At 52.2% G+C, this 18093-nt stretch overlaps 5 protein-coding genes across 5 annotated transcripts; 4 read left to right on the forward strand and 1 right to left on the reverse strand.

The window, feature by feature from the left end:
- Positions 1-437: 437 nt before the first annotated feature.
- On the reverse strand, positions 438-2321 carry SAPIO_CDS2367 (uncharacterized protein; the record flags this gene model as incomplete). Its single annotated transcript, XM_016785404.1, has 3 exons — positions 438-1076; positions 1213-2035; positions 2125-2321. The coding sequence occupies 3 exons, from the start codon at positions 2319-2321 to the stop codon at positions 438-440; spliced, it is 1659 nt and encodes a 552-aa protein (XP_016644780.1).
- Positions 2322-2991: 670 nt separating this feature from the next.
- On the forward strand, positions 2992-3852 carry SAPIO_CDS2368 (uncharacterized protein; the record flags this gene model as incomplete). The annotated part of the gene is made up of 4 exons (XM_016785405.1): positions 2992-3114; positions 3198-3448; positions 3514-3631; positions 3703-3852. The coding sequence occupies 4 exons, from the start codon at positions 2992-2994 to the stop codon at positions 3850-3852; spliced, it is 642 nt and encodes a 213-aa protein (XP_016644781.1).
- A 4445-nt stretch (positions 3853-8297) lies between these two features.
- On the forward strand, positions 8298-9030 carry SAPIO_CDS2369 (uncharacterized protein; the record flags this gene model as incomplete). Its single annotated transcript, XM_016785406.1, has 3 exons — positions 8298-8495; positions 8594-8836; positions 8902-9030. 3 exons carry the CDS (start codon positions 8298-8300, stop codon positions 9028-9030), a joined length of 570 nt encoding a protein of 189 aa, XP_016644782.1.
- A 1705-nt stretch (positions 9031-10735) lies between these two features.
- On the forward strand, positions 10736-15012 carry SAPIO_CDS2370 (uncharacterized protein; the record flags this gene model as incomplete). Its single annotated transcript, XM_016785407.1, has 4 exons — positions 10736-13634; positions 13927-13966; positions 14037-14484; positions 14545-15012. 4 exons carry the CDS (start codon positions 10736-10738, stop codon positions 15010-15012), a joined length of 3855 nt encoding a protein of 1284 aa, XP_016644783.1.
- Positions 15013-17142: 2130 nt separating this feature from the next.
- On the forward strand, positions 17143-17668 carry SAPIO_CDS2371 (Uncharacterized protein; the record flags this gene model as incomplete). The annotated part of the gene is made up of 2 exons (XM_016785408.1): positions 17143-17447; positions 17542-17668. 2 exons carry the CDS (start codon positions 17143-17145, stop codon positions 17666-17668), a joined length of 432 nt encoding a protein of 143 aa, XP_016644784.1.
- Positions 17669-18093: the final 425 nt, after the last annotated feature.

The following is an 18093-nucleotide window of genomic DNA, read 5'->3' on the forward strand; positions in this document are numbered from 1 at the left end:
TGTAGTAATTGGTTAAACCCCGACTGACTGCGCTGATGCGCAAGGCATGTGCCGAAGAAAGGTATCGATGAATCCTACCAAGGGGGTGAGTGGCCATTTTCGACGGAGGGTTCTGCCAGGCTTTCCCCGTTTCGTTTTCTGCTCGTCTCATGTGAAACCTGTGGCTGCTTTTGGGATGAATCAACAGCACGGTTATTATCTGGGGGCTGTGGGGGCAGCAGACCTGGCTATGCTTTCTCTGCGAGCCCAAAGATAGACCGTCATTTGAGTACGTATTATCTTAGGAGTAGGTGAAAGACAAAGCTCTCTAATTACCAGCAACACTGAGAGCACCTTCTTTTCATAACCCTATGAGAATCTGAACGGTCATCTGAAGCATTCTGACAGTCTCTACCCCGCCTAAACACAACCACACGTATGCCTTTGAACAAGAAACACTATACGCCCAATATCTGCCTAAGAATGCCCTTCAGTGCACTGCTATGGCCGCTGTCTCGCTTCTCCGCCCTCCAAGCTATGAATCCATCCGGCCGCACCAGTAGTGCCTCACCATCCTCAAGCTTACACACCCGCCTAAGCTTCCCTTCAGTGTCCGTCCAAGGAGTTGACGATTCGTTCAAGATATATGCGTCAATATCTGGCCGGATGGCCTTGATTGCTTCGACCCACAGAGACGCAGGGTCAGCGGCGAACATAAGAAAGTTCGTCTTGACCAAGTCAAGGGACGAAATGCGCCGAGTTTGGTCCGCCGAGTCAACGAGAGCCACATGCGGGAACCGGGACCCAGCAATCGTGAGAGGAGCGTAAGGGTCCTCCCAAAGTTGGTCTTCTCCTGGCATATATTTGCCTCGAACGATTGCGCCGGAGAGATATCGGTAGCCGATCTCGCAGGTGATGTCGGGTAGTTCTGGTTCGTCCGCCTTCTGGCGCAAGACGCGATTCTGAAGTCTGGAATACGCTTGGGTCATGGTAGCTCCCACCACCGGTTGCCTCTCGGTGTTGTAAGTACGGAGGAGTCTAGGGGTTGCTTTCCCATCAATGACGTAGGCGAGTTTCCAAGCAAGGTTGTGGATATCCTTTGAATAGCAATGTTAGGACTTTCCACAAACCACAATGACAATTTTATTCGTGTGTACTTGCCTGAAGGCCAGTGTTACCACCCATGCCTCCAGTAGGCGGCATAACATGGGCGGCGTCTCCAGCGATGAGAACCCTGCCATTCTTGCTCGCGAAGCGGTCACTGTTGAACCCCGCCACTGACCAGTAAGAAATGGACTCAACCTCGATATCAATGTCGTCCTCGATTCCACTGGCCTGCTTGAAGTACTTCTTCGCCTCGCGACCGCTCACCGAGTCCGGTGGGAAACGGTCCTTCTCACCAGCGCGAGACACGATCATGAATCCGGCCTTGCCGCTGTCCTCGAGCCGGAACCCGGCGTCGATATCGGTGTTGGAGATGTAAGTCACACCATGCTTCGCACGGGTGCCCAAATACGGCGTCAGGTCGGCCTTGAAGTTAATGGAAATATACTCGCCGACGACCCCTGGGCCGCTCCAGTTGATCCCTTCCTTCCTCCGTGTCGCACTCCGGTTACCGTCGCACGAGACAAGGTACTTCGTCTTAAACTTCCTGTACGTCTTGGTCGAAACGTCCTGTACCACAACGATGACCCCGTCGTCCAGCTCCTCGTAATGGACAACGGTCTGTTTGAACTCCTGAACCGCGCCAAAGTCCTTGGCGCTCTCGCGCAGCAGAGGCTCAAACATGTTTTGTGTCAGCCAGAGGCGCACGGAGGGGGTGACCTCGGCGACTTTGACAGGGTCGCTCTCCTGCATGGTTGCGAGCGTTTTGCCGCCCACCAGTTTCTCGACGATGATCATGCCGGCGTCGAGGTCGAAGTTCAGGGCACTGTTCTCCCGGAAATGGTCTTCGAGGCCGAGCTGGCGAAAGATCTCGACGGACCGGAGGAGGAACAGGGCTGCTCGGGGGTGGATGGCAGTTGACGGATGACGGTCAAAAGACACTGACTTGATCCTACCATATGGTCTCGTGTTTAGCAACAATCCATTGCGAAATAAAGAAGAGTTAATAAGATTCAAGATTTTCAATCAGAGCTGTCTCACCCATGGTAGCCGAGGAGGACTCCCAAGGTCATGCCTACCATGCTGGAGCCTACGATGATCACTGGCCATTCTTCCTTCTCCAGCGGAATCGCAGAGTGGTCGAATTCCCCAAACTCGAAAAGCGTCCTCTTCGACTGCGCCAGGGGAATAGTGTCATCTACCTGGCGGGGGGCTCCATGTCCGTTAGAGGTAGCCATCTTGGCAAGGGCGATGTGACAATCTTTTGTTACTGATATGGGTTTACTAATATGGTGATGTGTGGGCGATGGGGATTCAAGGGGGTATTCTTGAAGCAACCAAGAGCAATAGTTGTTCAAGATGAAACGGATTTCAGGAGATCCTGTCGATGTCCAGGGCCATTATAAATGCAGACTGATTACACGCGAGTCGGCCGAGATCAGTGACAAGATCTAGCGACCAGGCCATGCATGACTTCATCCACATCCCGGTCCATATGGATTCGCTACTCCGCCTTCTGCGTCTGAGCTTCAGTATCTCGGCAAGCCGAGGCATCATTCCCAAATAGGTATTCAGATCCCAACCCCTGGTCCCAAACTTCCGACGTCCCGCCCGCCCCTGTTCACCCCACATCCCGACGTCACGGAACCGCTTGTCGTACGTTCAGCGTCTCATCAATTGGACGCGCATCGATTCTAGTTTAGTTCCGGCACCGGAGAAAACATAGAGACAGATGTTGATTATAAATGTAGATTATAAATCTGTGCTTTGGTGGGCGTTAAAACTGGCAGTTTTTGTTATTTTCCATTACCTCTGTAACTATTCCTCCTTGTTTATCGTTAGTATTTTGGACGAGCTAAGGCGCCTTGATCATCCCGCAGAAGACCTCTCAGAAATATCAATCTCACAATGGCTATCAAAGTGTACGGTTCTATGCTGTCGACATGCACGCAGCGTGTTGTCAGCGTCCTCATCGAGCTTGGCCTCGACTATGAGCTGAGCGAGGTGAACATGCAAAAGGGAGAACAGAAGGTGAGTCCAACTGGATCCTGTCTCATTTGAGTGCGAACGAGTCTTCCCCGGATGGATGCTATTTACCGACAACCACTCCATAGGCTCCCGACTACATCAAAGACTTCCACCCATTCGGGCGTATCCCCGTTTTAGATGACGGAGAAATTCGCCTCTTCGAGTCCAGGGCCATCTGCCAGTACCTTGTCGCCAAGTACGGCAAGCAGCATGGCCTTGACGCGGCGCGACACGGCTCGGCTGCAGAGATCGGGACCTACGAGCAGGCCGCCAGTGTCGAATTCTCCTACTTTGACCCATCCATCTCGGGATTGGCGTATGAGAATATCTTCAAGAAGTGAGCAGGCACCGGAGAATGCATAGCGTCGTAGGTCGGAAGAATTGATGTTTGATTGCAATCAGGTTTATGCGCCGGGGCGATGCCGACGCTGATGCTGTGGCTGCCCACCGCGCTACGTTGTCGGACACGCTGGACCACTATGAAAGGGTCCTTGCCACCCGGCAGTATCTTGCTAGTAATGTAAGCAACAGGCTGCGAAATCCCCGTGTAAAGTGAGAGGAAATAGGTCACGCTAGCTAACGCGTCGATAGGATTTCTCTCTCATCGACCTTTATCACCTCCCGTGGATCCCGTTCCTCTCCAAGCTGGGATTGGAGGGCGAAATCTCCTCGAGACCTAACTTGGAAGCGTGGTGGAAGCGGGCCTCGAGTCGTCCATCGTGGCAGCAGTTGAACAAATAAAGTTCAGATCTGAGATATACTTGGGTTTCCGCTGTCATGCAAGTCAGATAGATGCCTGTAGAGCGCCTTAAAGATATACAGCAAGCCATTGCTATTGCGCGATGAATCCTGTGCCCTGCATCGGATGATCTGGTGAGGCGTAGGCCAACTATTTCCGGCAAGCCTGTAGCACCAGCAGGAGAAAGGGCACGAGACTACGAGTAGGGGTGGCCTAGACTACACTTCAAGATTACTTTTCCCGCCTTACTATCTGAGCCTATGCTTTAAATTCGTCTGGTGACAACTATTCATCCAACTCACCCACTCTATAATAAAAATAAGCTTTCCACGGCATGCCGAATGCGGGGCCGCGTTTCTCGTGGGGAAATCGGATCCGGGCTTGGCGCTGTGGGGTCTCGGGATCTCATCATCGGGGAAGAGTGAAAAGGAAGACAATGTCCCCCTCTAGCCAGGAAAGAAGGGTTTTGCAACTTCGGCATGCCCCGAAGGTTTCGCAATCCGCCCGTCAGTTTTACCAACCAATTGCAACGCCTTCCGTGCACTTGGAAAAGTGTCCGTCATGTCGAGTGAGAGTTGTACGTACACCAGTACTGAATCGCCTGGGTGGGAGGGTGGTGCACCTCTTCCGCGGGGATTGCGTGCCCTCGCGGAGAGTCTACCGACTAACAACACATTTTCTCTCTCAGTATCCGATATTGGAGTCGTAAACTCTGTGTCTAGTCCTCCTCAAGCCAGCAACCCTAAGAGAGACCATACTGCACTGAATTCCGATGCGTTCGTGTCATAATACCCGTGCATCGTCTGAAGTAGATCTAGTTTATTAATGCAACATCATCTTAGTTTCGAATCACTTCCTGCCTCTCCCCCTGTTCGCAAGAGGAGACACTTATCGACGATTGCACCTCGAGCATCCCAAGCATGTCAGGCCTGCGCCGCCTCCAAGGTCAGGTGCGACAACCGAGCTGTATGCTTGCGATGTGAGAAGAAGGGTACTCCTTGCATACGGGCACGTTCTGGCGAATTCCAACCCTCCCAATCCTCCCTGTTGTTGCCGTGTCCAGCCCCCCTCAGCCCCATCTCGGTTCAAGAGGCACGCCACAATACTAGCGGAAGAGATGTTAATACTGCGGGAGACGGCGGCCCCCACGCCGTAGCGGTGGAGGATGTGCCTCCCGCAAGACCACAGACATGGGCTGTTTCTTCCCAGGTCCGACAGGGCCACAGACAACAGCATATGTCGTCTTATCGAATCATCCCAGATGGCCTCCTAGGAGACACACCCGGGCTCTCTTCTCCTGTTGAGATCGTGGCGACTCATTCCCAGGAGTCCACCAGTGCCGACAATGGCAGTGGCGTAGACATTGGAAATGGGGACCCACCAGAACCTTGCGAAGATGGAGTTCAGCCAGATGGTGTTGAATTTTGCGGAAGTACTCCTCTGATCAACCAGGTTGAAAGAATCTTCAATTTCAGTATAGATCCCATGATGACGCCGGTCCGCTCGCAAGCCGAATTAATGCACACGGGTTATGACAACAGGACTGGGGAAGCAGACATAACAGGCGACCATGTCGATATTCAAGGCCATGTTCTTCACACAATCAACAATGATAAAGACGGCTCAACAGCCAATAAATTGCACCTGTCTGTGGCTTCAGAAGAAGAGCTATTGACAGATGGTGGCCTGGGTGAATACGACGAACACATCCTCGCCGGGCCTGTACCCTCAGACGTCCGGGATCATATCTTGACGCTCGTAACAAGTTGTTACGTAGCATCCTCCCCCATTGTTTCCACGGCGCCAACCTTACCCTCAGTTCAGATGTTGGACAAATTTATCCGTGTCCTGTTGACTAGGCATCGAGGCGAGGTTGCCTCATTTATACACATTCCAACTTTCAGCACTTCAACCTGTGACATTCCATTTATCGTCGCGTGTGTCGCAGCGGGCGCTGCGAAGTCGCCGAATCCCATAGCACGCAGATTTGGCCTGTCTTTGATGGAGGTCGTCAGGATACAGTTGCGAAAATTGGTCGGTGGCCACAGCGAGACTTTTTTTTTTTTGCGGAGGCAGGAGACCGCGGAAATCGATACTGATTCGTGGCTACATTGTAGGCCGACAAGGACACGAGTAACACGCGTAAGCTCCGATATCTCCAGGCCTTTATGCTTCAATTACAGACGGAGTTATGGTCTGGTGATCAAAGGAAGTCCGAGATTGCAACTTCCATCTCGTACGCTCTAGTAACGGTACTGATTTACCCGAGACAACGTGGAATTATTCCCCGAAGCTCATGAGAAGTCTTGCAGATGCTCCGACACAATGGCCGATTCTGCCAGTCCTCTTATCCTAGCATCGTTGCGTTGGCTGAGGATAGCGACTCGGAGCTGTCCTTGAAATGGGAAAGGTGGATCGAGCAGGAGTCTTTGAAGAGGTTCGTTTGAATCGTTTTCCCCTTCGAACTGTCGTTGGGTATTATATGTTACTGATGAAAGGGGCAATGTGGCTCCAGGCTCGTCTATTGTCTACTCATTCACTGCGTTGAAGACTCGGCTCTGCGGAACGCTGGTATCCCCTTCTCCTACACCGACATCTTCACGTCGTTTCCGATGGCGCGATGCTTATGGTTTTCAAAGTCGGCTGAGGAGTGGAGACAGAATTATCTCCGGCTCCAGGCGCAGAATCCCAAGAGCGGAATCACCCTACATCAGTGCTTGGCAAATCCCATGGTGTTTCATCGTTTTCCGGCGTTGCTGGATTCTAAACTCGCTCTCTCAGTAGTTCTATACTCGGTTACAATCATGCTCCTCCAGCATCGACAACGAAGCGTTGCCCTCCAAGGTCCTGGTCATGAAGCTGACAGCGCTCCAAGTGCTGACGAATACATCCTCCGTCTAATGGAAGAATTGAGGGTACTATGTGAGGCCGAATGGTTGAAACCCCCTTCTGCTTCTAGGCTGATACTCGAACTTAATGCGATGTACCTCTATGCCCCGGTCTTCCCCTTGGAGGATATTTCGAGCGGTGGGCCTCGAAGATCGTCTCCTCAAATAGCTCGCATGCTGCGAGACTGGCGACAAACACGGACGGTTAGGCGTGCAGTGTGGCACGCTGGCCAAATAATCAGGGCAGCCACTTCCCTGACCTCGGATGAGCTTGCAGACTTTCATGTTGTCGCTGTGTACCAAGCAGCCGTTTGTCTCTGGATGTACGCCAGCTCGCCGAACACGGCAACCCCACCTGCAGGAACGTGCGTCAGTGATTTCCGGGGTCAATCGATCCATGTCAACGGGCCGGAGTCGTTACAGACACAAAAATGGATTAGCCACGGATGTGGCGTTCCCGTCATCGCTGACTTGGATCAGAGTTCAAGCGCGTTGCATTATCTAGTCGAATTGCAGCCTGACCTGAGCCCTCGTGGATCATTTCTCAGAAGTATAATGGGGACCGTTTACAGGATATTTCCTAGGCACGGAGCAGGTCTTCCAATATGGAAGCACGTCCGTCGAATACTCTGCGCACTTGGGGGGCTGGACCCGAACTGTGAAGGAAAGGGCGAGCACACACTAAGACACTGACGATGAGCGATGGGCAGTGTTGCAGATGCGGGAGAAATAGGCCCGATGGAGTTAACCTGAGATTTCATTGCCTACCCCTTTCCTTCAAGTGATGGCCCTAATGAGACGCAGAGTACTTCGTATATCTTTCGTAAAGTTCTGCTCCATCCACCGTTCCGCTGGAATACTTCCACGTAGACATACGCTTATTCCGGTGTTTTGTTGGAACTGATTTACCAAGTATCAGACCGGAGTGACTAAAACTTATAAAAAGATCCCGGGTTTCCAACGGCAGCTGAATACCCTAGTTTCCGATGCGGCTGGATGAAGATCGGCAGCAGGACGAGTCATGACACTAGCCGGGCTTTCGGCGATATCGCGGCGCCTTGATATGCGGACAGGTCTTTTTTTTTTTCAGCCGCCACGTCTCGCGCCCTAGTACGCCAAGAACCCATCCCTCCCACAACGACGGTCTCAGCCTCGGCGATCTCTGCTTTGTTTTTCTCCTCCTTTTGAGTTGCATCCGCCGCAAGTTCAGGCTAGCCGAGAATGCCTCTTCGTCTTAGTTGAGTAGCACCCCACTTAGAGTGCGATGCAAATGCATCAGACAGGGCGGTGAGAGACGATATTGGATGGATCAAGGATGGCAACTACCAAACACCGCGAGCATGCCTCCGTTAACCTCGAAGGGCACATTTCAACAACATCAAGTCAGCTTCTCTGTCCGTCGTGCCTCGAGATATAAAACATACCTCATGCCCCCAGCACTCTAGCCAATTTTCGAACTTCAACTTCCTCATCACCAGGCGTGTTCTCACCTCTTCTACCTAGTCTCAACCCAACTTTCTGATCTTCGCGCTCAGCTCCTCGCAAATTATAGAAGCAAAATGCGGTTCTCTATCCTCAAGTCCGTGGTCACAGCCATGGCTCTCACCGTTACGACCGTGCTCGGTAATCTCGCGCCGCAGCAAATCGTCGACGGGCTAGATTCCCTGACAGCAAAGGCCGTGGCCCTGCAGCCCGTCGCGCAATCCATTACTATTCTCAACGCCCCCTTGATCGTCATCGGTCAGGGCCCGTTTCCAGTGAGAAACCCCCATTCCGTAACCGCCTTGGCCTTGGTCTAAGCGCCTGGACCATGCTTTATAACGAGCACCGTAACTAATATCTTGTTGTGCTTAAGCAACTCATTGCCGGCTTCGCCGACATTGCCTCTACCGGAAACGCACTGATCTCACAAATGGATGGCCAAGAACCCGTGCAGCCCGGTCCTTCCGAAGACGTCTACAACGCCGTCCGTAGACTCGTGCAGACCTATCAGGCTCTCCTCAACATCCTCATCGGCAAAGCGGGTCTCTTGGAAAGGATCCCTATTATCGGAGAACCGGTCGCTGCCAGCTTGCGAGGTGTCCAGGGCGCTTTAGACGTAGGTTCCGCTCCATCCCGTGAGGACCTGCAGTACGAGACTGCTAACCGAAAGCCCGATTACAGTCTATCTTTATTACGCTTATCAACGTTGTTGAGAGCAGGGCGAACGACATCACCTCGCAGGCTAACAGTCTTGAAAATACCCTTGACCTAACCATCGGAAAGTACCAATCGATCGCGAGCGGTCTGTAAGTAGGCATGGCTGCTGCTGTTGGGGCTTCTGGGTAGTAGGGAATCCATTGGCTTTTGTTTTGCTGTGTCCTCGGTAGCCCGCCATAGTGTGAACATCGCTCCATGCTGAGTCTATGAAGTGGGAAGGGTTGCTAGTCTAGTAACATTTCGTCAATTTAACCCGTCGAAACTCAGATTCGACGTCATTAATCCCATCTCCTTTCCTGATCCCGAGAGCCCAGTAGGCACTACTCAAAGGACGTTTCTTTCGTACTTTCTAAGATTTTTTTTTTTCTTTCTTTTTTTTCCGTTCTCCCTTTATGGCCGCGAGTATAACGCCACAGACCGAACTCGAAAAGAGCCAAAACGGTGACATACGGCAGAGGGGTGAATGATGAAAATGATTGCCAAGCCATGTGAGACTGACTTCAACCGTAACGATTCCAACAGTGATCGTCACAACTTACGGTACTAGTACAGACGATCACCTTGCGGTGTTTGTCATGAGGCCAACGTCGTTGAAACCGTTTGCCATGCAGGTTTTAGGATCTCGGGATTTACTGGAACTTCGACACTCGCAATTCTCCACGGAAACTTGTCCGTTTGTAAATACGACAGAGCTAGAATCCGTCCCGAGTTCGGCGAAACGCCCTGCTAGATACTAGTGCTTGGTGCGTACGTAGATGCTAGCGAAACAAGTCCCACTTGGGAGGACCTTACCGGCTGGTCCCGAGTTTTCAAAGCACGACATACCCGCAGTGGCTGGCTGCAGGACGGCGGCGACACGGGTATACGGGTGGAATTGGGGTCAACGATGTTCCATATTTCACGCCACCGCTTTACTGCCTAGATCGGGAAGTAAGAGGACGTTGAATGCAGCCAACCAGCGGCTGGCAAAATCCGTCGTCATCAGTGCTCAGCGGCAAGCTCCCTGACTGGTTCTGGCACTTGGTGGATGCAGAGGTGGCGTCTGCTGCGCCTCCCCGGCTTCTGCCTGCGGAGGAAGAAGAAGAGACTCATTCCAAACCATGGGCGGTGGCTTCGGTGGTCACCTAGATTTTGGGGATGAAAAGAGACGGGCGGTTGACTGCATATTCCTGAAGTGTGTGGGTGAATATTCAGATTCGGTTGGCTATCACGCGCTCTGGCTGCGGCAGGCAGGCGCTGAAATCGGGCAACCTCCAATTCTGAGGCGACCTTTGGTTGTCTATGAAGAGATGGTTTAATCACTTCCTTTAGGCAAACGTCGGTATTATTTGTATTTGTAAACGATTTTCTCCCGGAGAAGCGAGACGTTGTCCTGAGGATCACGAATTTTCCAGAAAATGTAGAAACCCCAGTTTTCTTTCAGGCAGTTATGCACCCCAGAGTTACAGGAGGTCCTCCAATCGATGAAGAACGACATCATACGTCACCACATCTTTGCGGGTTTTCAGGGGCGCATGAAAGTGGCCTGGCCAGCCCTATCCTATCCTATCGAGACGAGAGGATGACTTGAGTGGCTGAGTAGCACAACCCCCTCCATCTCAACAACACACAGCCTCAGTCTCCTTTATCGACTTTGAATAAGGATTTCGCTGGTGCTAGCTTCCCTCGAGGAATTCGCAATTTCTATCCTACTTTCTCGAAACTCTTGAAGTACAATGAATAAAACATTCCCTAGTGTGTCATTCCATCAGTTTCCTCTACATTAAGCTCTCGACAAAGAGAATCTTCTTCAATAATTATGTCGCAGTCGGAGCCACCGCAGGAGGGCAAAACAACGAGCCCTCCACGACCAGCCGCCTACTATATCACTTCTGGTGAACCTGTGGGGCGGGTTGTCCAATATCGAACCACCAAGAAAGGGCAAGCGGGTGCGAACGATCGAAGCCCCGTCGAATTGGAAGGACGGATTGGATCAACACCGAAGGCAGTCACTAGAGGTGCACGCGGCGCGCGAAGAATCGTGGAGAGATCCGGAAGCGAGGATGCACGCCCAATTGTTGGGGAATGTGAAGAATTCGAGGGCCCACCCACTGTCGCTAACTCTGCCGTGCTCCCCGAGCCCGAGCCAGTGGTAGAAACAAACGACAGAAATGACGATGACTGGTATCCTCCTTCACGTCGGACGCCGCCAGGCCGGAGCAGGCCGAACCACGAGTCCTCGAGAGCCGCCATGACGACCCAGCTAACGCATTTCCGTCCGAATGGTCCGGCTGCCTACCCTACCGAAGATCCCGAGACAGCATCGAGAAAGAGAGTAACCTTTGGAGATAAGATGCCCGTTGTGATTCCACCCCCCCCATGGCCACAAGCACACGCGCGACCCCGACCTTCACTACACCCTCAAGTACCATTGCCGCCATCACGACCACCACCCCCGGTGGCACCACCGGCAGCAGCCCAACCCCCAGTGCCCCCAATAGAGACTGTACCGGGCAAGTCCGTCCCAAACTCAAACAGGACCAGCTTCACCAGCTCAACGGACTCCGGGTACAGCTCCGCCCACACGGCTTCTTCGCGTTCTCTCCCGTCCCAGAAGAGGCGCAAGAGCAGTTCATTTGACAGTACTGAGGCTGTCGTTACCTATGACGATACCGACCCGGAGCCTTTCGAGATCTACCACGCGTCATTGCCTGACGCCCCCGACGAACGCGATCCACACGATCCTTCTTATGACGTCGAAATAGCGAGCAGTCGTAAGCGTTTGTTGTCTCGGTGGAATAGACCGACCGTTCCAGATCTTGAGCGCACGGTGTATGGTCATGAACAGTTACCATACATATGGGATCCTCGATATCCGGAGGGACTCTCATCAATACAACGAAGAGATAGACTGGAAGAAGGGGAAGTGTATGTGCCTCCTAGCGAGGTCTACTCCCACGGGTCAGTGGGAAGGCAGAGTGAGATCGAGCTGGAGTCCTCGGAGGACGGGAACGTCACTATCAAACTTTCCGGGGGTGCCGTTATTAAAGTCGGCGATAACGAAATAAAATGCGAAGATGGCGGGAGGTTAACCATCAGAAATCCCGGCAAAACCGCAGGCAATCTGCCGACCCCTCGGCTTGAGAGAATGCCGGAACGACGGCCTCAGGTATACAACTATAATTGTCGACAAGATAGAAGTCCGTTCGAGCCCAGTACAGAGAACCCCTGGCAACATACGGCGCGTCGAGCCAATCAGCCAGAACTGTCAAGATCACGGTCGACTCCCATGTGGCTATCGGATTGGTCGAACCCGACCGGGAGGGTTGGTCAGGACCAGGAGCCGGCGCACCTCCGTGGCGAAGACCACCGGAATCTCAAGCCGACACATGTGAGAGGTGACTCACCAGACGGATGGGGCATTGCGGCCTATGTCACGGAGCGGGAAAAATACCATGAGGAGGCTCGACATGCGCAATCCTACCAGAAACAAGGAAGCGCTGAGAAGCTAAAGGCCGAAGTCCCAGGTCCCAGGCCGATTCATGTTCACCCCCAGCCCGCACATCTGCCTCTGTTGGGCAGGACTCGGAATGTCCACTATACCCGTCATGCCGGGCTCTCATTGGGAACGGAGAAAAACCCTTCTACAGGTTTGTTTGCTAGGCGGAACCGTGTCCCTCATCGATCGGGAGACAATAGCGCACTGCATCCTCCCCGGCTGGTTCCTGAAGCACAGCCTTCTCTAGTTCCACCTAAAAAGAGACCACTGGTTTTTAATGACCGAACCGTCGCTTCTAGCCGAGCGTTTTGGGGAGATGGTCCGGGTTACACGAGGCCGCGCAGCGAACATGGGCTGGCCCACTCCACGGCAGTATTAGATGAATTCTCCACGGGTGAGCGGCCCATAGTATCGCCCTTCATCAAGAGACCTCCCAGCATGGACGCGAACTCAGCCACCGATTCAGATGGCTCTGGTGAGGTCCCGGACCATCTTAAAATTGGTGAGGTGGAAAGGGCGGTGAGGCTCCTCTGCTCACGCGGGGAGCTAAAGGACGTTTTTGAAGTTGCTTGGTCACTGGTCAGCGAAAAGACGTTCGAATCCAATGTTGAGCGTCTTCTTTGCCAGTACGGGAAGGATCTTGCAGCCGAAGCTTCAAACGAACTAGAATATAATGTTGCGGATATTGTCGTTGCATCGGCACCTAGGATAGTGGATCAGGTATGGGCGGTGGCCCACCCAGATAACGGCCACCGCAAGCTTGCCGAAGCGAAAGGCATAACCGACTATTCAAAGCTGGGAAAAACTGCCCATCGGGAGGTTGAAGACTCACAATCAGAGACTGAGGGCAATGATGACGATTCGCCTTTAAACAGGGCTAAACAGTTCATGACGACTTCCCAAGCACATCAGAAATTACGAGATGGTTTGAGAACCTGGCTCAAGATTCCGAAGGATTCCGATGTACTCCGTTCTCCGCGAACATCACTGCATACCCTACCAACACCTGGGAGTGAAACGACTGAAGGGGGGGCGGCGGACTCAAGCTTATCTAGTAATGACTCTCCGAAGGATGATTTGGCCGAAAGTGTGAGAAGTGGCTTGGATATGGATAGGAAGGATCTCGAGTTGAACAAGGCCACGGAGGAATCGGAACTCATGACAAGCCGCCAAGAGGATGAAGACGATCGGAGAACCTCTGTTGATGATGATTGTGGCAGTGCGTGCAGAATTTCACCAGAGAGAGACATCGATAAAGGAAGAGGCAGGAAACGTCACGTAAGAATCGTACTGCATCCCTGTGCTTCTGAGTCGATAGATGGCTCTGTGTCTGCCCCGTCGGAATCCGAAACTGAAGTGTCTCAATGGGCCGGGAAGTGCGACAAAACTAAAACGAAGATGGATCAAAATGGCATGAACATGGATGCCGCCCATTCTGATCATTTCCACTTTTCACGAATTCAGTACTGGATCAGGAGGATAGCTGGAGCTGTTTTTGAGTCAATGCGCAGAAGACCAAGAGGAGGACATGTCAGAGTCAGCTGGAACTGTGTAAGAGACTCTTCCCATAAGAGCCACGTTTCGATGCCAACTGACATATTTACCTTTCCCTCCCCCAGAGATGCGGGAAGCGGTTAAGCATCGAAGTGCCAGAAAGCGACGTTGATGCGACAACGCAGTTTGCGCAACAAGCTGCAGGTTCATCCCATTCGAGGACGGTATCCGCTACCCGCTCAGATGGAGGCACTGTCTCTTCGTCATCTGAATCTGTCAGAAGCTCGCCTTCGCGGTTCGACTCGGCGGACTCCACCACTTTGTCCACCGCACCATCAACTGCGCCCTCGGAAGGCAATGGGCTCCAACTCCCAAATCACCCACTGGGGACCAAACGCTACTTACTACTCTGCGCCAACAGCAGCATGACCCGTACGAGGATGCGCAACGTCGACTTGACGAACGTGGGGCATGACGAGGTGCTGTTTCACAAAATTCGGGAGGCGTATCGCGAGATGCGATACCTTCGTTACGGTAACCCATTCGTTATTCCTAAGACGATGCAATATGTCAAGGTATGGAAACCATAACGAGCCCCAACTTCGCACAGACGCTATTAACAATACCGACAACAGTTTGAATTGATAGTCCGCCAAAGGTCAGGGGAATGCGTCGGAAATCTCGAATCCGACTCGATTCCCCCGATAAAGGAGGTCTATAGCGGCAGATATTCCTACCAGCCGTGCCCTCCAGATATCGGAAAGCTCCCCATGCACCCGGATGTCTTTATGCATTCATTCCTCGAGCCCGGCGACCACACCGGATGCCTAGCCGTAGAGCGGCTCCCCAAGAAGATGCATCGGGAACTGAGCTGCAATGGCGACCCGACTTGTTTGCCTGTGGGATGGGGTATCTACATTACGGAGGGGTTCAACTGGAAACTGATTCAACGTGTGATAATATGCGCGATTGTGGTGACTACCGCTCTGGTTTTGGTTTGGAGTATCACGAATGGGGATGTTCAAGGTGGTACCGGTATTGGATCTTTTTGTGTTGCAGTTGTGGCTCTGTTGGCTGCCGTACTCAGCTGGTCATCAGATTAATCGAATCAGTAGGTCTGGAGAATCGAGAATTGGGTGTTTAGGAGTTAATTTCAGTTTTACTTGCCTGAAGCGGCACATGCCCACCAACCTATCCGCACTCGCTGAGCTTGACTCCCGACGACTTCTGAGTTTGCCCTGTTTATGTGCTAGTTCAGACACCTTTGCTTAAACGGCCTTCTCTTGTTAGTAGGCCACGCTCAAGAGACGTCCCCTCGTAACGACACGCACCAGGATGGGCCGACACCCCACAGGGAGCAAGCGTCGACGATTTTCTGAATACTTTGTGAACGCATTCTCTCCCCCAGCTAGGGGTCCTCTTCACTGTCTGGCCATTCTACTCCATCTACGTGTTTTCTACTTACGCAATCCCTCTTCTTAAATCCCGATGCCTGCGACGGTCCATTAAGACGCCTGTCCTAACGTGTTCTATAGAACTTGCTCCAGTGGTGACGAGAAGATAGCCACAAGCCGAACGAATGCATGTCACGACACTAAAATGTGATCTAAAGGCATTATGTGGGACACGACGAGTATTCTCATTATCCACGTTTCTACAGATAATATGAGCCAAGTTCCCGGCTTATCGTCTGTACTTGCAATCCTTCACGTGGCGCTCCCATTCCCACTTCCTCCGCCGTGGCCAACCATCTCCACGGCCCTCAGAATGCTTGCAGCCGGGATAAGGGCAGAAGCGCCTCATGTCGCCGGCTCGGGGATGCTTGTCTCCTTGGTGTTTGTCCAAGTCCTGTTTGGTGGGGAATGACTTGTCGCAGGACTCCACGGAGCAGGCATAGGGGCGTGTGTGCTTTTTGAGGTGTTTACTTCAGGAAGGACTCAGCGGATGTCTTTTTTGTCGCATATCGAGTGTAGTTTAAACAGGGTCACTTACTTCAAGTCGCATTGTCGGGTGAATACCATGGGACACTTAGCACATGAGATAGGTTCGGCTCCGTGGCGTAGCGGATCGACAGGAGGGGGAGAGACAGTGGCTTGAGCGCGGGGGTCGAGGTGAGCAGGCTCATGGGTGTCATTTTCATCAAATTCTTGCTCAGTAGGGACAGTGTTGGGGTCTCCCCCAAAATCAGGTTGAAAATCATCATCAAGCAGAATCTCCCTTCCGAGGTCACCATCATCCTGTCCAGCAGGATCGAGCTCGGTAGCACCCCAGCTATGGTCATATTGCGGTAAAGGCCCATTACTCCCTGCCAAGACCCACCTTGGATCAATATGGTTGAAAAATTCAAATGTAGATGTGTGTGTTTCAGGTCCAGGCGATCCACGGTGATCCGAACTAGAAATGCGGGTTCTCTACCAAATTAATATGAAGAGAGTGGACTGGGGTGCAGATCCTTGAGGAGAAAAGGATGACGGTGGAAGCGAGAGAAAGAGAGAGTAGCTGATGGAAGGAGAAGAAAGGAAAGACGGTTGGGTGAAGGGTGAAATGAGCGACACGGTGTTACCGACCGCAGCGGCCAACCGTGGGAGAGAAAAGAAGGAAAAGAGTTGGAACAGGAAGAGGGAGGTGTTGGGCTCTTTTATGTTCGAGAGGGAAGGCTTGCTCGAGAGCAACGAGGATTTGATGATCGCGGCTTTGCTGCTAACGGCACTTTGTATCTCGTATATCAGATCATTGATTGGCCAGCCAGACAGATGGTATGCCTCAAAAATCTGCGAGAGAAGGGCACATGCATGGAGCTGCATGAAGCTTGCCGAATCACGTTGGCGAATTTTGAGGCATACCATCTGCCTGGTCCAATCACGCTCAAATCTCAGCACCGGAGCATGTATTGGTGGTGAAAGGGAGACTGGTGGACTCCAATGGACTTGGCTGGACCTGACGTCCTCGTCTCTTATCGCATCATTGCCCAGCGCACAAGGATGGTGAGGGCGAGGAGGGACATGGGAAAGGTAGGAAGTCGGGAAGGGCAGGTTATCAATGTCAGGTAGGGAATCCGTTCAGTAGAGGCCTCAAGTGAAATATAAATTGCTGGCATTTTCCCCCCCCGTACAAGTGACAGTCGCTTCCAAATCATCCCCTTTCAGACATTCAAACACCTTTACTCTGAGCCCCAGCCTGTCAAAAGCGTGCTTGCCCATCTATCTTGGCCATCTATATTACCCATCCCCATCATGTCAGCTCTGTTTTGCTGTGATGACGCCAGGCCCTACCGCCCTCAGACCCTCCAACATGAGGCCAAGTTCCGAAAGTTCCTCGCCTGGGCCAAGTTCCCCAAGTCCTCGTCCAAGGCCGAAGACAGTGCCGCTGTCGATCTTGTCAAGCTCGGTTGCCCATTCGTGATTCAGCTTGTTCGCCAAGTCAACTACGGCCCTCTTGAATCAAAGCGATACTTTGCCTCAGTCGAGGGCCAGAGTGAGGACTTCATCGAAATTGACGAGAACGATTTGATTCAGGCAAACTTCCAGAAGCTGAATGCGTAAGTCCCCAGTGCTATGATGGCCTGAAGTCTCCCCAAGGTCCTAGGTGTGATGACATCTATTTCTGACTGGCTTCTTTCCATCTGCCTACAGCTACAAGAACTTCCGATGCGGCGCCCATAACAAGTTCTTCGAGGTGAACGTCTACGAGAAGGATCCTGTCAATGTTCACCATTGGCGTGTCAACCTCTCCCGTCCTGGATCTACAATTGACCTGTGATGGGGATAAAGCTCATAAAAGTGTTGCAATGTATTGTGCTCGTCTAGGTGTAGCCGGTTAGGTTTGATCCTAAGCAACGGAGGACATGCTGCGTGTAAAATTGCTTTATTGATAACACGTTGAGCTGGAAGGATTCGAAGTAGTTGTTTCATCACAATCTTTCCCAAAATTGATTGTCCATGAGCTGCGCTAAGGCGTCATTGCGTCTATCTTATTCTTTCACCGTGATCCCATCAAATCTGCCAACGCTTGTAACTATCCAACGTAACTTCAGCCTCAGACCCCAAGGGTCTGCCCCGAGTTCCTTTATTAGCGGTCGGTGACTTCATTGGAGAGAGTATATCGGTTTTCAATGCTGAGGGGAGTTGTGCCGAGGTTGTCTTGTCCGCTGAACTTTTGACTATATCTTCAGTCAGGCACTCCCT

Source organism: Scedosporium apiospermum, assembly GCF_000732125.1.
Source record: "Scedosporium apiospermum strain IHEM 14462 chromosome Unknown SEQ_SAPIO_0086, whole genome shotgun sequence".
Lineage (NCBI taxonomy): Eukaryota > Fungi > Ascomycota > Sordariomycetes > Microascales > Microascaceae > Scedosporium > Scedosporium apiospermum.